The 19,348-nt window shown below is 44.4% G+C and overlaps 1 protein-coding gene across 10 annotated transcripts in view; it reads right to left on the bottom strand.

The window, feature by feature from the left end:
• The window catches only part of REEP1 (receptor accessory protein 1), a 66,441-nt gene that overhangs the window by 14,773 nt on the left and 32,320 nt on the right, over positions 1–19,348 (bottom strand). For 8 of the 10 annotated variants that reach the window (XR_005952501.1, XR_005952500.1, XM_041402522.1 and 5 more), the window contains exons 5-7: positions 18,435–18,548; positions 11,566–11,616; positions 5,650–5,818 (exon numbers count right to left, since the gene is read on the bottom strand). Coding sequence is in view for 8 of the 10 variants with exons in the window: in XM_041402522.1 (XP_041258456.1) it covers positions 5,650–5,818; positions 11,566–11,616; positions 18,435–18,548 (334 nt within the window). In the remaining 2 variants the exon portion in view is untranslated. The remainder of the gene's footprint in view (positions 1–5,649; positions 5,819–11,565; positions 11,617–18,434; positions 18,549–19,348) is intronic. The other 2 variants (XM_041402523.1, XM_041402528.1) reach the window with 1 other exon arrangement.

Here is a 19,348-nt window from a genome sequence, read left to right on the forward strand (position 1 = left end):
AAAACACTTGGCACCTTCTTGAAATGCACTTCAAGGCCTGGTGTGCACAGGGAGATGAGTGTCTCCACGGACCAGCATGGAGCACAGACTCAGGAATGTGCCTCATGTCAGGCTGTGTCCATATGGGTGTTAAGGATGGGATTAGATACAACTCCCTGGTGCTGTTCTCAGACCACTGAACAGAAGTAACTCCTGACTGGAGGGACCTGGGATAAGTAATCTTGGAGCATGCATGCACAACCCAGTGCAAAAGGCTGTGTGATAACAAACACAGGGTGCAATACTGGGATTTGTAAGGCTGTGTGTCTGGATTATTTCAGTAGATTTAGAATTCTGGTAGAAGTCTGGCTGCTGCAGCCACTCACACAGCTTCTAAAGAAATCTATCCACACACCCCTGATCTTCCTAAACCAGGAGGGTCCTACAGGAATTAATATCCTGATGGAATTGCCATAAGAATGAAAGCATCCAGGGGTACTGCATTGCACCCTTCAGCGAAAGCAGGTGATTCATAACTGTTCATGAACATGTGTGAAGTTTACAGCTTCATCTTGAGCACAGTTTGTGTTCCAGGAAACAGCCTAAATTTCCAGTTTGAGCCTTTCATTTTAGTGCTCACAGTGGCATCAATGATTCCACATTAAAGAAAGGTTTTGAAGAAGAAAAGGGTTTGACCTCTGTACGATTTTTTTTTAGTTATGATTATCATGCACTGGGGACACTGGAAGTTCTTCTATAGTTTCACAGTCATTTTAAAGCAGCACCATTGAAAGCAGATGTCTCACTGTCCCTTGCACTCTGGCCTCCACCTCCTTGTCCCATTGCTGATGTTTGTGCTGCTGCCCTCCACTGGCTTGAGGATCTGATCCAGGTCAAGAGTAACTTGGAAGCAAGGGATAGCATTTCAATTGAACAATTCCTTGACCGGGGTCAGCATGTAAAAATAAGATTTAAATTCATCCAAAGGAAAAGACAGATGGGCCAGAGGCAAGCAGCTGGGTGGACTGAGTGGGAGTGCTGCCTCACATTGGCTGGATGCTGCTGTGAAACTATGGGCTTCATCAAGAGATCTGCTGTGGGTTCAGCCTCTGATCTTACACAGATCACAGTTTTATGAGAGTTTGTTCTCTGGGAGTTCATGCAACATATATCTGGGTTGTTCTCACACATCTTTCTGGTTGATGGGGACTGAATACCCAAACACAACCTGACTGCTGATGTTCCCCCACTTTTGTTCTGTACTGCAAAGCCTTCGGTCCTTCAGCACAAGACCAAAAAACCAGCTTTGATTCTCTCCTGCTCAGAGGAATGGAGAGTATCAGAAAGCACACTGTCCATTTCTGCTTTGAAATCATTCCAGATAAGAATGATCTTACCCTGGGACAAGCTTAAGCAGAAGGAACACTGGGTTTGGGCAATACAGAGGGTGTCTGCATTGTTTGTGATCCTCTGCCCCAGGCAGCATCAGCTCTGGACACTGACTGTCCTGTGATGCAACACAAATTAAGGTAATGCTGTAAGGTGAAGAAGTGCAAAAGCTCCTGTTAGTAAAGACAAGTCTGTATGTGGATTATTACTGGACATTTGCCAGAACAACAGGATTCCCTTGAAAAATATTTGGAAATATTGTTCTGGAATTTACACTTTTCCATAACAATGCACAGCCACATGACATTTACAGTTCCCAAAGGAAAGAGGCAGTTCTGCCTGTGGAAAGGGCACAGGTTGGAACAGGCATTGAAGTAAAATGTCACAGTCCATCATCTGGGTGCCAGGACAATAAAGTGAGAAATGCTGAACCAAGAGTGAAGTGAAAAATCAGATGAAGAGGTGGTGGGCCTGCTACATGGAAGAAGGGGCTTGTGTGTCCTTGGTGTCCATCAAAGGAAGGTGTGCACATCTCCCTGGAGCTGGTGCCTCATGGGGTGTGCTGTTTGTGGGGTCAGCAGCCACCCACAAATCATGGCAAAAGCAGCTTCTGCCTCTTTATGTCATCTGGGTGTGGCTTTTGACTGGGTGTGAGGAGGAGGAGAAGGCTCTTTCTGTGTGTGAAGACACCTGGAGCCCACTGTGTGCTGAGCAGTCCCGCTCCTGCAGAAGGAACATCCTCACAGCACAACTGCACAATGGACAGGCACCACTGAAAGGCAGCAAAGACAGCAAAAGGTAAAGCTGTCTCAAAGGCAGCTCTTGCTTATTGTATTTCTTGGTCTCATAAGACACTCTTCAGCAAGCAAAAAAATTAAAAAAAAAAAAAAACCAACCAAACAAACGAAAAAAACCTCTTTGCTGTATCTGCTTGAGGCTGTTACAAAATGGCAAACTCTTCACACAGTACTTTGTGTCAAGAGGGGATTCAAAGAATCACAAACCCATCTAAGCAGCACTATTCCCATTACAAAAATAACAGCAATGGAAACAAAAGAAGCTGAGTGTCGTTTTGCCTGGTCCTACAGCCAGCTTTTGTCCTCAGCCACAGCCCACTGGTGTCAGGAGAGCCTTTTCTCATGCTTCAGTGGGCTTGGAAACATGCCCAAGAGTTGTGAAACAGAACCTGAACCACTTGCTGGTGCTCACAGGGGGCTGGGGGGTTTAACACCGACAAAACTGAATTTTGGCACTCCCTTCTGTGCAGGAAAGACAACAGACCTCTCCCCATCCCCCTGTCTTTCCAAAACACTTTATTTCAGATATCACATCTGCTCTTAAACACAGCAGTTACACAACAGGATTGGAACCAGCTACACCAAGCTGCACACCAGGTCTGGCTGCGTGTCCCCTGCTCAGGGCATGGGACCCACAAACACAACTCTGAGCTCAACCTAAAGAGCCCCTCTTCTCCCAAGTGGGGTCAGCTCTCAGCATCCTCCATGCCAGGTCCTGTGTGATGACAGGGGTTTAGCTTTCATTGGCTAATTTAGTTAACATGCATTTTTATGTTCAGACATCATTGTTCCAGCTATACCTTAATTCTAACCATATGAGTTTCAGAGCTCTCCTCAAAAAGGGATGGTGGTTTTGGTGTGTTTTTCTTTCCTGAGTGCTTAATCTAAAATTCTATAATAGCAAGGCTATTAGCTCTCAGAAACTGAGCTCTGCTGTGTTGTCAGTCAAAGAAAACACACCAGGTGAGAACATGGCTCTGTGTTTTTCACTGTGAGCATAACCTTTAAGTCCAGCCCTCAGCTAATCCCCTGAATTAGTGTGGTCACAAAGAGATCAAGGAGCAGGCACAATTCTAGCTGGCAGCAGTCAAGGACAATCAACATAAGCCTCCTTTGAATTCTATAAAACTTTGGGGTTTGTTTTGGGGAATCATTATCCTCCTATTTAAAGGTTACTCTTAGAACACCAGGAATGGAGCATTTACAGAAGGAAAGGGTAAGATGTTTCCTTTTTTGTTGGTTCTTTTATTAATGTTGCTAATATAATTTGTGGATTTGCAGTGGGATGAGGATGGAAGGAAAAAAGAGAGGGAAATACCTCTAAAAAGCAGCAAAAAAAAGGCACAAAAAAAATCTATTTTAAGTCTTCTTTGGGGGATAAGCTGCTGATGTAAGAGGTGACAGAGCATCAGGAAAATAGAAGTACAGAATGCAGGTTCTGTAATTCACAAGAAAAATTCTCTGTTTAAAATGTCAATACCCTCATGCCAAACACACAGTCTAGGTCATTTTTGCTGACTCCATCTGATGTCACATTGACTATGTCCCACTATTTCTAAAGCAGGTAAAAAACCAGAGGAGTTCAATGTTTCTGTGAGGCAGTGGGGACATCTGACAGGGACATTTATGCCATCTTAGGGCTTTGAGACAGGAGAAAGGGCTGTGTGCTGTTCTGTAGTGACTGCTCATGCACCTTCTCACAAATGCATACATCACATGTATACATAACACACTAATGGGCAGAGGCAAATTCTATCTATCCCTTAACTATGTCCAGCTCTCTAATTAAACAAATATGAAAGGTGGAATGATGGAACTATGTCTGGGATTAGTGTGACCAGAGCAGCAGAATATGGCCCCCAGGACGTGGCACAGTTTGGATGACACATCACAGCTTACACACACACAGGACAGCTGACTCTGATCAATTCTCCCCTCCTGACATTCTGACTACACACAAAATGGTGCCCACATGAAACAGCACAAGGACTGGAGAGAACAGAACTGTATCTTTCACTTCCTGAGATCAAAAGTGGGAGCAAAGCTCGTGGCTGGAGTCTCCCACCACCTGCAAGAGGAGTCTGTTTGTATTCTCTGCAGGTGGAGAATTAAGCCCCTCATCAAGTGAGATGAGACAGATAGAGGTCTTGGAAGATTTTCCAAATTTGTGCAGTTTCCATTTAAAAAAAACTCAAAATCTCAAATTACTTGAATCCAAAATTTGTGATAAAAACTTAGTCTGAGTTCAAAACATTTATGAACAATTTTTCAGAGATTCTTTCTGAGAGATCCTTGTGCACTATGGACACAAAACTAGACCAAAATTAAAAACTCTTGTGTCTTGAGACAGGGGTTTGGGGCCAGGTGAGCTGACTTCACTGTCTCAAGAGCAAAACTACAAAGGCTACTCAATGTGGAGCTAAGATAAGTAAATTATGGTTTATTTGTGTCATTATTTATTTTTGTCTAAATATGTGACTTTTTAAAGACTTTTATATTCTGTGTGTGAACACTGTATTTTCAGACTGATTACGTCAAGAGAAGTGTACACAAGGCCTTATATAAAGATGAGAATAAAACCACTGTGCACCAACAGTTTACCCATAAAGAAAATGTATTCAACAGATAATATTTTAAAAAACAAGGAGAAGTATGATTCACAGAATTTGTAAAAGGCTTGAAGGATACTCTTTAGGAAGCATGAGACAGGACATTTCTAATACCATTCCAAAACTAAAGCAAATTAGAAGGGGTAGCAACTACCCAGGCTTGAAACAGTGCAAGTGTTTGCACAGACCTCAACACACACAAGTTGAAACTGCAGAATTTCTGACTTGCCAGCATATGTTTCACAAGCTACCAAGTGCAACACGCCTGCAACTTTCCATGGCTTCTCATCACAGCACTGGAGTTGAGTGATCTTTGGTGGTGTGTGGGAATCCCAGAAGCCATCTGGAGCTACCTCCTTGGGATAACCCTCCATGTCTCAGCTTTTGAGATCTAATCTGCAAAGCTATCTCCAATTAAATGTTTTGGATTTGGACTCAAAAAGGTTTCTTTAACCAAGCTTAAAATAATTTTTTTAACGGAATCCTCAGGAATGGATCTTATTTACAACATGATACTTCTTCCCTTTGTTCTTTCAGAATTAAAAAATGAACTGTTGTCCTTAGGAGACACCATTTTTTCAGCATGGCTTGCAGCCCCCAGCCCAACTTTCCAGCTCAGGTTGCAAAGACTGAGTCTAGCTTCTCTGCACACTCAAGTCTCATCCCTGGTACCAGCCAGGAATAGTAACCATCAAATGATGATACTGTTTTTTTCTCCTAAGTGCCAAGAGACTCAACGGCATGTCTGTGTCCTGGGAATTCTGGTATGTGCTGCCTGCAGTGTCCGTTTCTCTCTGCTCCTGCCAAGGGCATGACTTCATTGAACAGTGTCATATTCCAGACAGCACAACGCTGAAAATAACACTGGCACTTACCTGAGCTGCCAGTGCCTTCTGATGCACTTCTGGATGGTTTTGGGTGGCTCTGTTTGCTACTTGTTCGTACAGTGACCGAAGGAGGAACGGTGCTGCTGCTGTCTCCACGAATGCTCGAGAGATCCTGCATGCTGAAGCTCCGTAGTCTCTCAGACAGGGCTCCCTGTCCCTAGGTGAACAAGCAAGTCAATAACACAAAGTTAGATCCAACATTTTGAGACTTTTTGCTCTCTTGGAAGAGAAAAAATTGTGTGGCCCAGTGACCTAGAGATGAGAAAAATATGTTGCTAAAAGCATCGTTCCCTCTCTTGGCTCTTCCTTTTGGAGTGGTTCTATGGCAAACATCTCTGATTCTTCATTGTGAGCACAGAGCAGCCTTGGCCATGTGTAAAGGAGAAGGATGTTGCTTTATCTTTCTAGTAGGTACTTTCCTTCACTAGGAATGAGTCAAACAGATGCTTGGCTTCAGAATCACAATTAAATGGCCTGTGTCAAAATAACTTCCTTTTAAATTTAACCATCTATGAAGATATTCACCCAGCCATTCTCAGCAATACATAACATTTCCAGAGCACAGAAAATTTGAAATTTTAAGCTAATAAAAAGATATTGTTAAATTGCAAGAACTATAACAATGCTTTTTTCATGCAGCTTAATGAAGAAATCAACTAATGCGATATTTTTCTTTCTTTTTACGCTAATTCTCAATCTGACAACAGAGATATTCCTTGGTGAAAGGAATGTAACTGTAAAGGATGGTTAAGTGACACTTTCTATCAAAACTCCACCCCATCAAAAGGTTGACTGTAAGTATTCTGTAACCCTCATACTACACTACAGCCATAAAGTAGGAACACCAGAAAAATCAATACATACAGAATCAGAACTTTTGAGCTACATTAAATGACATTCAGAATATAAATTGCATAACTGATTACATAAATTACATTTATGTTTTAACTTTTTATTGGGGGGGGGGGTCTGAAAGAGACTTCATAGCACATAGTCTTGAAAAAAAATACTGAAGTAAACACATAGAGCCTGATTCTAACATTCTTTCTGCAACTGTAAATTAGGAAAAAATCAATGGATTGTTTGACTGAGATGAAATGAGAAAGAAGGCAAATAACAGAAGTAAATACTGTCCTGTTTAACAAAAAGATAAGGCAACCTGTAGCAATTACACCCACCACTTTCATCTGGACTTGTATTTGTCCAAGCAGCACAGGCTGACCACTGCCACAGGACTTAGGCTGGGCTGGAGCAGAATACATCAGTGCTCCCTTCTGGGCTGCAGCTTTGAGTATCCTGGCCCAGGGTGCAGGGCAAGGCCAGTGGAGAGCTCACTCTGGTGCTGGTCTGGCAGAGAGAAAGGACTCATCCTGAACATCTACAATCAAAGGCAAACCTGGACACATTCAACCTAAAGCTGTTGGGCAACACTGCCTGTCATCTATGCACTGGCATTGATCCATTGGGAAGGCAAAGCAATAATTTACCTACTGTTTTATCAACACCACTTCAGAAATTCTGCATGCACAGTAAAGGAAAATCAGTGTCTCCACCTGATACAAATTCCTCAGCACTTTACTTTTAGGGTGTGTAAGTAGAGAGGGCATCAGGTGCTGATACCTACAGTCACTGTGACAGTCTGCACTTTTTACATTCAAGAAAAGTGACAGACCAGTAATCTCCAACTTTTCAGCCTGAAGGTTTTTGTACAAGAAAAAATGAGTTCAAACTTCCTTCTCAACTCCACATTTTGTTTTCCTGCAGACTGTAACAGAGAAGCAGCAGACTTACTTTGCTCTTTCCCACTAGCCTACTCTACTTTTGAAAGCATTTGAAATTGATGGGGCTTCTTTGCTCAAATACCAAGACATATTATGTTGCTGATTTTATATGCATGGCAGTGGAGTCCTTAGAACTTATATTGTGCTAAACTCTCACCTCTGCCCTCGCGTTCTCCAGACTGGCACAAGTGTTGATGCCTGAATTTTGGCTACTCCTGCCAGTGGCTGAGCCACTCTTGGGGTATGTTCTCACTCCAAGAGGCATCTCCAGTTAATCCTCCTGGGCCAGTGTAAGCTACATTTACTCTGCAAATGTTCCTGGGCTGGTAACTGCAGTTGCCTTGCATGGCTGGTGAGCTGGGTGAGATCTCAGCTGCCCAGAGCTCAGTGCAGCTCTGGATGGGTTTTGGAACCTGCACTGAATTCCTGCACAAACACCCTATTCTCAGTGACTGATTCAAAGCCAACACAAGATATCCTAGCCTGCAGCCTGATTACAAGAGGCAGATCTCCAGTGAGAGCCATCTGACCATTAAATAATATTTTGCTATTGCAGAATGACTGGGCCAGCAGAGCCAGAGGGTTAGCAACTGATGAACTGTAACTTGAGTGCTGTATTCCTCCCTCACAGCCAGCTCAAGTGTCAGCAGGGCTCAGGCTTTTCACCTCCCCCCAGCTGCTCTGCTCAGCCAGCTAACCCAAATTCCATTTCAGTCCAGCCAGCAATTTATGTGTGTGGACATGAGTCAGGTTAGAGATGAGATTTCGTGTGTCAGACCAACCTGGCAGGGAAGATGACACCAACACATAGAAAATGAAGAAGATGTGTTAATATTTTTGCACTGCACCTTGTGATATAGCAGCACAGAATGATCAAAGGCCCCAGGAGAGCTTTGAACCAGGGATCTGATGTGTGCCTGTCATCTATGGGTACATCAGCATGTAATACAGACCCTTGAGCACAGACTGAAGCAGCTGAACTAAACAACTTTGACTTTCTCCAGGAAAAAAAGAACTGAAATTGCTTTTTCTTAATTTTTGCTTTATTTAACCTGAGTTTCTAACAGCAAAAATAAAGATGGTTTATAATATAGGTAGTAGCAAAATACTACTGTTACTGTTCCTAACATTCTATGAAATAATTTTTCCAAGTATCAGAAATGGCAAGAACAGCAAAGGCCTGGGCTGAGTGAAGGGACTGAACACCTGTGAAAACCTGCAGAGTTCCATTTCCTTTCTTTGGCCTTTGTAGGGATAAACTTGATTTACTTGCTCCTAGAATACAGTGTAACACTCACAGTTCTTGCCCAGTTACCATATTTTTACTTGACCCCAAATAGAAATATGACAGAAATTACAACAGAATGAGGATGGTTTCAGAGTTAAATGGAAAATATTGTTTACCAACCTTTATTTCCCTGCCATATAAGCAGCTGGTGTATATGAAATCACAAACATTTGAAAAACCAGCATGATGAGGGTTTGCAGAGCTGTGTTTCAGAAATAAAGACTTTATCCAGATGAAATGTTTATTATTCCACAAAAAGACTTATCTTTTATTAGCAAAAGAAAATAACAAGTTAATAGCTTTATTTCTCAACAGAATAAATTTAGCATAGCACATGTTTTGGGCTGTGTTTTTTCAAAACAATCACGTGGAAGATGAAGAGCAGCTGTTTGGGGGAATTTTTGTTTACTGTTGTGATCATGATCATGCAGATGCTCTTCCAACTGCTATGGACATGAGAGATATCCCAGGAATTTCAGCACAGAGAGAGGATCCAGCTCCTGAAGCTATGCCTGTGCTGCAGGCCAGAGGCATGTTTGCAGCACATCCCCACAGATCTGGGCTGGTTTTATCCTAGAGAGTGTGACAGCAGTAACATCATGACAGTAGCTGTAGTAACACCATTTCACCATGTCAGCAGGGAAACCGCTCAATGTTATTCCAAAGTCTCCTGAAAACTGTGACTGGGAGGGCTGTGGGACTAAGGATGGCACCACCTCTCTCTCCTCCTCACTGAACACCAACAATTGCCAGGATGATTGTGCTGGCAATGTGGGACCTGTGTGTTCAGGACTTTAGAGGACACAAGCATGAAATGGTGCTGGAAAACCAAGCCTTAACTTCCCTGGGCACAAGACTCCCTGCCTGGACTCAACTTCTCATCCAGCTTCTCTTCAGACATGGACCACTCCTGTGGAATGGCAATTCTGGTTTTACAGACAGTGAGTTGGAGAGACAGTGAGGTTCTGGGGAACACAGGGGGGAACAGGTGTCTCTCTGTTCCCTGACCACTGCAGTGCATCTGTCCCCAAATTCATCTGATTGTGCCCATAGGTGAAGGTACAGCACAAACTGATAGCGGAGCTCTTCAGGCTTCCTTTCCCCAGGATCTACCAACCTCACAAGTTCTCTTTTTACAGAGAAGAGCCAGGGCTCAGGGCTACTGAATAGGATAAAAGACAAACACTAAAAAGGACATGGTAATATCACTGCCCAGTCACTGCTATCACTTGGTATCAACCTTATTTAGATTCATGACTGCACCAACAGTTTGAGGACATTGGCCACCAAGACACCCTGCAGAAGTTCATTTGTGATTTTAAGTGAAATTAAAGTTCCTATCCACATGGTATAGTAATTAATCTCAAACTAATTTAAGTATATCTGCCTCATTTGGTCAAAATGACAGTAGTATAAAATTCCTTCCTCACCCACATCTAGTACACTCTCTCATTTTTGCTTTAAAGACTATGACAAAACAATATTAAAACACTGAGCTTCCAGAGCCAGCAACCTGCACACTGCCTTCCTCTTCGTGTTGCAGACATCACCATCATCAATCTCCAAAAACAAACATCAGCCTCTCTGGGTCCAGAGCACAAACACTGATGCAACCAGTATTTGCCTGGAGGGATCAGAAATATTTTCAAAAAACTGACATCTGCATTGTGACAAGTACTGCAAAAGACACTCCATCAGAAAGAGCTGGAACTGTCTTAATTTCTTTCACCACTTTATAATCAATATTTGCATTCCCATTTGAACTAAAACTTTTTAGAGGAAGACGCATTTAGGAGTCTGGGAAAAACTGGGTTTAAATTCAATGGAATTATTCACTATAAATACTTCACTAATGTACGTAGGTGGCTAAAGCTACAGTACATAAAAATAAGCACATAATTTAAAAATCTGCAATTTATATAACAGTCCCATTGAATATGATCTAAATATAAACAAATAACAGTGTCTAGATCTTATCATTGCTTTAGTCTGAAAATATTAAAGAATTCTGTAAACATTATTTAGGCTTCAAAACATCTCTAATACCTACAAATTCCATTTTGCAGCTGTGGAAACTATGACACAGCATGACAAATCAGGAACCCAAAACTGCCAAGTCACTAAAGAGAAGCTTTTAATACAATCAGTGTTAATGCAGGATGGCGCTCCTGGCCTTTTGTCTCTTAGGATCAGCAGTTAATGGACAAGCAAGGGAACACTAAGTCACACTTCCAGCACAATCCTCAATCTGTTAATGTTCTCCTCTCCTTTTGCTGTGACTGTGGTTAGCAGTTCTCCCCCACAGATGCCTGCATGCACATTGCAGCCTCCATCCTGCCAGTACTACAAAGTGTACAGCACATTCCCAGGATGCCAGCTGGGGCTGCGGTGTCAGCAGGACTGCCCCAACCACACCTGTCAGAGATCCTTCCAAAGCTCCACTGCAGCCCCAGCCATCCTCACAGGGATCACAGCACAGGGAGAGAGGCTCCCTTCATCCATTAGTGAGAACACAACAGCACACACAGCAGCTTGGCCAATGAAGCAGCAATCAGCCCAGTTAAATGAGTGTTCCATGTAAAAGCTCCCTGCCTGGAGCTGGAGTCTCTTCCACCGCCAGCAGAGGACTTGGAAGGCAATTTGCTGATGAGATCAAGGACAGGCTTTTAAAGCTCAGCACGCAGGATCTACCCACTGGAAGCAGAGCAGACAGCATTTGGCCTCAGACCAATCTCAGCTGAAAACAGTCCAAACTAGTCTAATATCTAGTCTAACAACTAGTCTAACAGGGAGCAGACATTAGTTAGGGGTTAGTAAAAGCACTCAGCAGATTACCTGCCCTTTTTTCTGGTCCCAATAAAAGTGTAAATGGACTAGCTGAGAGACCTAGCAAAGGGAAAAAAGAGAGCCATTGTGGCAACACATATAAAAGCTTTGAGAATAAGATCTATTTGAAGCATAAGTAATTGAGGTGAGACATGGGCATGACACTGGGCACCATGTGCAGGGACTCACATACACATAAAAAGCAGGACACCCACCTGTGGACTACACCTAGGTCCTCCATTCCTCAGCTTCCCCAGAGAGAAGGTGAAAGCACTCCATAACCCCAGCTGACAAGGTGTCACCTAACATGTGTTTTTAAAGAGTAAAGCAAATTATAAACACAATGGGCTGCTACTCCACTCCTTGCACTTGATTGATGCTTCCCACTGGAGAAATCCCCAGTGCCAGGCCTAATGACTAATTTAGGCACAGGATTATGTGAGGGACACGTGGCAGTCATTTTAGTCCTGGTGACTGACAGTTCTCCTGAGCAGTAGGGTGACAGTAGGGAATTGCTCACGGCAGTGAGCAGGAGTTTGCACAGAGAAGCTTCCTCATATCTGGCTGCAGGCAGGCCCTGTGCAAAACCATCAGCTTTATGGTCTGAGCACAGGCAGGAGTGAAGGAGTAAATTGCTTCTGCCACCATATGAACACAAACATCCTACAAGCAATATCCTTATTTATGGCCAGGGTCTGCGTGCCATGCCTAGTCTGGAAGAGCTACCTGTTTGGAAATGTCAGACAGCAACAAAGACTCAAAGGGAAGCCAGCTGACGTTAATGTTGATGGTGGAAACATAATTTCATCCACCCTTTTTGTTCGTGCAGTTAATTTCCTCTCCAGGGAACTCTTTGTTATTGTTTTTCCCAGACTAGTCTCTCTGTATAAATTTATTTTTTGGTTCTGCTGTCCTGTGCATTCAGTGAGTGTTCTTTGCTTGTTGGAGACACCAACCAAACAGCCATGAAAGAGAAACTGGAAAGAGTTACCTGGATTGTAACTCAAACAGCACTAGGATTCTATAGATTTGTGAAAAACAGATTCTTAAAGACTTCTGAATAAAAGATGCATCACACATGACAAGAATACTTCACAAAGTACTGTAATCAGTGGTATGCTACCATGTATTTTAAGAAAGCCATTTGTTATTCCTCTTTATTGGTGTAAAATAGCTCCAAGAGCTTTGAATTTGGATCCCAAATGCAGATCCTTTAAAAGAAGCTACTTTCAAAAGCAACAAGCTCAGCCCCTCTGAGATAAAGGCAAAGTGTCCCCAAAGGCTTCTCAGACTGTGAACTCTAAATCACTCCTGACCTCTGCAGCTCTAGGCCATGTTACTGATGAGGGCACATGATGTGGCCAGCACAGATGTGGTGCTAAGCAGATTGGTCAGAACTGTGCTCCCATATGTTTGCTCAGCAAAGGAGCACTCTCCCTCTGAGCATTGGGATCTAATCATTACAAAGAGGCTTTATCAAGCATCTTAAGGGAAAGGATGCTCCCCACCCCTGCCTCCCTCTCCCAGTTCAAGTGCAGTTCTCCACTGTTATGTCATAAAAGGCAGCCTGTCTCTCCCACACAAGTATTTTTCTCCCAGTTTTCACAGTAAATAGGTCTAAAATTGCATGGTAAATTATGGATCTAAATATTGATTTTCAGGCAATTGCACTGACTACACCAGCTGGATACTAGAAATTACTTAAAAGATGCTCTTTGTGTAAAGAGGATAAAGCCTAAATCATCACCAGCATTCCCCTCCTAGCGTCCTGGTTTAAAATCCAGCAAATGCACTGAAAAACTTCCTGACAAATTTCTTGGGCTAAAGGGCCTTAAGGTAATGAAGCTATAACCCTCCAGGGGAAGGTGAGCCCAAGGGTGGAAATAGAAATGAATAGAATAGAAATGCCAGCCCAGACAGGTGGTTTGGGAACGGCTGAGGCTGCACTGCTGGGCATTAGTGAAGCAGGTGGATGCACACCCTGACCCTCCTGCCTGTCTGCGTGCCTGCTCCTCTGAGCGATACGTGCAGCGACTGCTGCCTCCCCGCGAGCCGCATTCCCCACGCATGACAGGCTCCTGGGCTGTTTCTCAGACTTATTAGGCACAAATGGGCTTTTCACTGACACCAGTCATGTGTGCCTGCTCCCTCCACCTCTTTTATCTTCTCCTGCCGAGGCTCTGCATCCACTGCCAGCACCACGCTGTGCCCCACTCCCCTGTGTAAAAGCGGGCACGGCACCAGCTGCTGTCACCTTACCTACAGAAGGGCAGGAGGAAGGCAGGGGAAGGTGCATTGTCAGAAACCTCTGGAGTACACTGATCTGTTGGCATGGGGTGTTTTCTCCAAATCTCCTTTGAAAAGCAGTGTTGAGGCTGAAACTTGAGGATGGTTAAGTGGTTGGGAGCAGGATTTGTCTTCAGGTGGGGAAAGATGTGGGTCTGTTTGGCAGAATTGGTTTGTTCAAGGTGGGGAATAAGGATACATCCAAACAGGATCTGGGAAACTCAGGAGCTTGAAAGAGAGAGTGAGAGAGCTGGGGGAGAGTATAAAACTGGTGATGTGTGGGTTGTAGAAAGACAGGAGGCAATGGCAGGGCTGGGCAGGCTTCTGGGAAAGCAAGCATGGATAGAGGAGCTGGGGACTGGGGACATGGCAAAGCAGCAGGTGGTAGCAGGCTCAGGGTGACAGGTGGAGGATAAGTGCTGGGAGTGTGGTGACAGCAAGGGAGTACATACGACTGTGCTGGAGAAGGGTGGTGATGCTTCCAAGCCACTGGAGCTTCTCCTTGCTGCAGCCATTTGTGTCCCAGCTGCTTACACTGAAACCTGACTGGTGGCAGTGAAAAGCCCACTTCTGCCCAGGATCCATCTGATGTTGCACTGCCTGGCCAAGGCCTTGAAGCAGCCCTGCTGCTGCTGCTCCCTTCTGCTGTGACTCAAATGCAAGCTTGTTTTCCCTCCACCAAAGTGAGCTGGAAAGATGGTGGTGGTCAGGGCTCTTCAGGAATGGAAATGGCTGAATTAGCTGGAACTAACTGAAAACACACAAAGAGCAGCAGGATTTACTGCCTGGTCATTTAATCCTACCACTTAGGACTGACCCACTTGAAGTCACCACATGTGACAGAATCACCAAGTGGTGAGGACAGGATTAGAGCCCCAAATGAGATTATGCTCCTTGGTGGGGGATGTGAGCTGCTAGGGGCAGGGAAAAGATCTGTGTTGAGCACCTACCCGGGGTAATAAACCAAATATCCAACATTCTGTTTGCCTAGGGAGCATCAAAAATAGACTCTCCAGAGAGAGAGAAAACACCCAAGTGAGCCAGCTGGGCAGACCCAGGGTGCTTGGGACACTGACAGCTCCTCAGCCTGTAAAATGAACTGGCACAGGTTTGTGCCAGCATTAGCACAACTGTGGCTTCAAAACAAAACAGAACAGGGGCAGGAGCAGGAGGAGGGGGAAGGACAAGCCTGCAGTTGGCTAACTGAAACCACAGGGTATTTAAGATAAAAAAAAAAAAAGGAAAGGGACAGGGGATCAGAGGTAAGGAAGGTGTGGCTATGCACAGCTTGCAGCAGCTTAGCCTGCAGTAAATATATAAGCAGCAGCCTGTCACACACCAGTGGTAATCAGAGAGGCAGATGCATTGTGCTGCACAAATAAAAAGATGATGGGTAAACAGGATGGATTAAAAAATACAATGGACAAAAATAATGGATAAAAAAAAATGATGGATGAAAAGAATTAAAAGATGGACCTCACCCAAAGATCTTATCATGAAAGACAAAAGACCATGATGGATCACAGCTCAGACAGAAAGGAGAGGACAGGGCTAGGCACAGCATGAGACAGGTTCTCCAGGTATAGGAGCCTTTAGATTTCAGCTAATTTACTGAAAACAGATCTGTACAGAGTCCCTTTCCAGCCCAGCAGCTCACTGTGCATTGCCACTACGTGAAGATGATTTGCAAAGCCTGAAGGTCCATTTCTGCATAGAAAAGCATCTTTTCCTCCCCCAGTAATCCAAGTGAAGCAGTAAATAATCCTCACATTCACTTGCTGGTAAAAGCCATGTTTTCCATGGAAGCTGCAGGAGCTCAGTGCTACTGAATAAATCATCACCTCTGTAGGTTCCAGTTGCAACACAATCCTTTAAAGGCTGAAACCAAATGAACTCACTTTCCTGCTACACTCAACACTTATCACAGACTAGCTGGATACCCTTAAATCTTGGCATTGGAAGAGCCATGAGAAGCCTTAGAAATAGTATTCTCTTTCCTCCTTCCCTGGAAACTTCCCCCTAAGGACAACACTGCAGTCTGGTCTGGCATCTGTCTGCTCAAAGTGTTTTCCAGATAATTAGCAATTTAAACTTCTCTCACGCAGGATGATCTGGCTCAGTTATACCTCCTCAAGTGAGCAAGGAAGGGCGTTGACATGCAGTTGACAGCAGCTGAAAACCAGAAACAGCTCCCACCCCTGCCTGTTGTACCACTCCTCTCTGGGAAACAGCTCCCTCCTCAGCAGCAGGGACAGCTACATGGAGACACATCCACACCACCCAGTCACATCCCGGGTACCTGAGGAACCCCAGCTCAGCAGCCCTGCCCTGCAGCTCACCAGGCTGTAATTCACACCAGGCTGCTCTTCCTGCCAGAACAGCAGCACATTCCATCTCAGAAGGGCAAGGGACAGAAGCTGCTTTAATCATCCCTGGATATTACACTGGGAACAGATTGGGGTGTACTTCCATGGACAGCACAGCTAATCTGTCTGCTTCCCAAGACCAGGAAGGGATGATCTTGCTTTGCTTTTCTCTGACCATGCTCCTCACAGTGCAGTTCAATCCCTTTCCTTATGCTGGCTCAGCCACTCAGGATAAGTTTATGGGTTCAAAAGAACATACCCCTTTCTTTTTCTTTCAGGATTAACTTTCTGATAGATTAGAGATAACCTGAGGAGGTCCAAAATGCTGGTGCACCCTGGGAGCTGGAGCACTACCCCATTTTGGAGGAGGAGAGCTGTCAGATTGGCTCACTCTCTGTTGGATGTGCACCCTTAGGCACACAGAAACAAGCAACTTGCTGAAGGCCACAAGCCAAAGTAGTGAAGGAAGCCAGGGATCCTATTTTTTCCTCATACATTCAGAGTAATTTAAATGTTAAGGCTGAAGGAAATACTTGAATAGTCCTCGCTTTCTTGCAAAAATCAATTAATCTATTCTATAACCTCTTAATCTTATTAACAAGTCCTTTTCCCCTCCCCAAAGTAGTGTGCAAGAAAGACTCTTCTGGCCCATTTACAGGTTACAATGTCTTAACAGTTTTCTCTCAAGTTGTGTTGGCAGATGTGCAATACAATAATACCACACGAGTCACAGAGTTGTTTTCTTCCACCACTGAATGGGGAGCTTCATCAACTATGAAAAACAACACCATCCTTGTACCATGGAGACTCTTCCCTCTCTTTCCCATTGCCACTGGAGCCACATTTTAAGGCAGAGAGAGTCTTAAGAAAAACAGCAGAAAAGTGGAATAGTGGGAAGGAAAACTGTGGTGCTGGCTGTTCATTCCAGTTGAACAGCTGATGCAGACACTGTTGCAGTCCTGATGGAGGAACAGGTTGGCACTGTGGGTTTGGGTTACTGTTGGGCTTCTCATATTCAGGAGCTACCTAGACAGGAGCCAGAATTCCTTTGGGATTCACACATAGTTTCTCACTGTGTCCTAAAAACAGCTCTAGCACAGACAGTCTGCAGCACCTTGTAGGAAGGGGCTCAGAGCAAAGGCAGTGCTGCAAAACTGGCATTCCTAGAGCCTATTTATGTCCCCAGTGTGACTTCTTCAGGCTTACATGGCAGCAGCAAAAGTGTTAAGTGTCCTGGAGGCATCACAAAAATGTTATTTCATCGGGCATATGATACACAGCACTGCCCTAGCTTCATGTTTATCCCAGGTTTCAGGCCAAATTTGGTTTATCTTCCAGTCCCTGGGTTAGAAGAGTTTCCCTACTGAAGAACAACAGCTCAGGAGAAGACAGGCTGGACAATATAGTCTGCACAATGCTAGGCAGGGAAAAAGGAGACAATTTTTGGGTTTAGCATATCCTTGTGATCCCATGAGCATGGCACACCCTTTGGGCTCTCCCCTTCTGTAATACCTTGCTTTCAACAGGCTTTATAAGCTTTGTGGTATTTGGACTCCCAAGGATACATTATGCATTTTTGCAGGAAGTAAGGCCAAGACATACTAAAGTGATGTGCCTTAAGTAATAGGAAAAGCATTTGGCAGATGAAAATAACTTCCTTCAACTCCCATTCTCATGTTGTTCCTACTACCAGTACCCTCCTTGTCCATATGTTTCTAACTATCCTTTTGCAACAGGCATGGTAGCCAAGTCTCAGCCCCAAAACACATTGTGCACATCAACTCTAAGCCCATGGCCAGAGGGCAGGACCTCGAAATGCAGTTATCAAGTCCTTGCAGCTTTTATGCAAGAAAAGGAACAACAGATAACAGCTATTTTCTGGGTTTGGCTCTAAGCCAGGAAGAGAATATAGGAGACATCCCTTCAGAGGAGACCCCTCATCCAATATCTACTCATCCTGCAGAAGCAACTAATAGCACTTCCCATTCACTCTTATATAACATCCCAGCAGAGACTTATGCAACAGTTATGATATGTTGTTATGTGTATGCCTTACAGAAGAACTTTTAGCCTTCATGAACTTCATCTTCTTTCTTGTTACTACACAAAATTATAGGTCACGATACAAAATAACAAGAGAACCTTTACCCCCACCATCTCTCCCCCTTCACACTGTGGCTGCTGCTGGCAGTGGATGCAGAGAAGATGTCAATGAGTCCCCTTTACCTTTGAAGCTGCCATGACAGCTGCTGTGGCTGCAACGTTCAGCCCCCGCTTCCCAAAGTGCACAAGGGCATCGTAGCTCCGGTCTTTCGCCTGGATGAGGCAGTCATCAATCTCCTGTCAGAGCAGAACACAAAACAAACAATTAAAAAAGCACAAGAAGGACAAGTTCAGGCTTGTTCTCCCAGCCCCAAACTCTTGGCAGAGTCAGGTCATACTTTATGGAGGTAGATGTCCTCCATGTCCTCTGCTGTGGCTGGAAAGAAGTTCACAGCCAACATTTGCAAAGAGGAAAAGTTTGCTGGGGGGCAGTAATTCCCATTGCAGGATTGGGGAACTCTTTATTCTACAAATGGATGATTGGGACCCAAAGTTGGGGTCCTGGAAGCAAGAGAAATCTGCCTGAGCAACATGGACTGATAGGCATTTGCAAACCATGCACTCCAAAGACAAATAGGATTGCCTCATAGTTAAAAATACTCATATGATGACACTGGGCAGCTGAAGCTGCACTGCCCTGTGTCCAGGACAGGTGGTCTCAGAAATATCTGGCATATTTCTGCACATCACAGCAGTGCCCAGCTTCAGATGCCCATGGAATTGGTTTCCCAGAGCTTCTGGACTTTGATGCTGCTCAACGTACAGTGAAAGAGTTAGGGAGGTTCCTGCCCTCATTGTCTCCCTCAGGACACTGGGGTCTGGATGATAATGATAGCAAAGACCTAGTTCTCAGCTGGTGCATGTGCTGGGTTAGTAGGGCCTGGAGGCTGTGACGAGCTGCTGGCTGCTCTCCCTATTCCCCATAGGTAAGAGGTGGCAACTCAAAATGCATGAGCCCTTCTTGGGAGAAGCACAAGCAAAGGGAAGCAGAGACAAGGGACTGATTCCCACTGTCCCTCTTGGACAGGACTGAGATC

The sequence above is a fragment of the Onychostruthus taczanowskii genome, unplaced genomic scaffold (assembly GCF_017590055.1).
Source record: "Onychostruthus taczanowskii isolate IOZ18803 unplaced genomic scaffold, ASM1759005v1 scaffold2, whole genome shotgun sequence".
Taxonomy (NCBI): Eukaryota; Metazoa; Chordata; class Aves; order Passeriformes; family Passeridae; genus Onychostruthus; species Onychostruthus taczanowskii.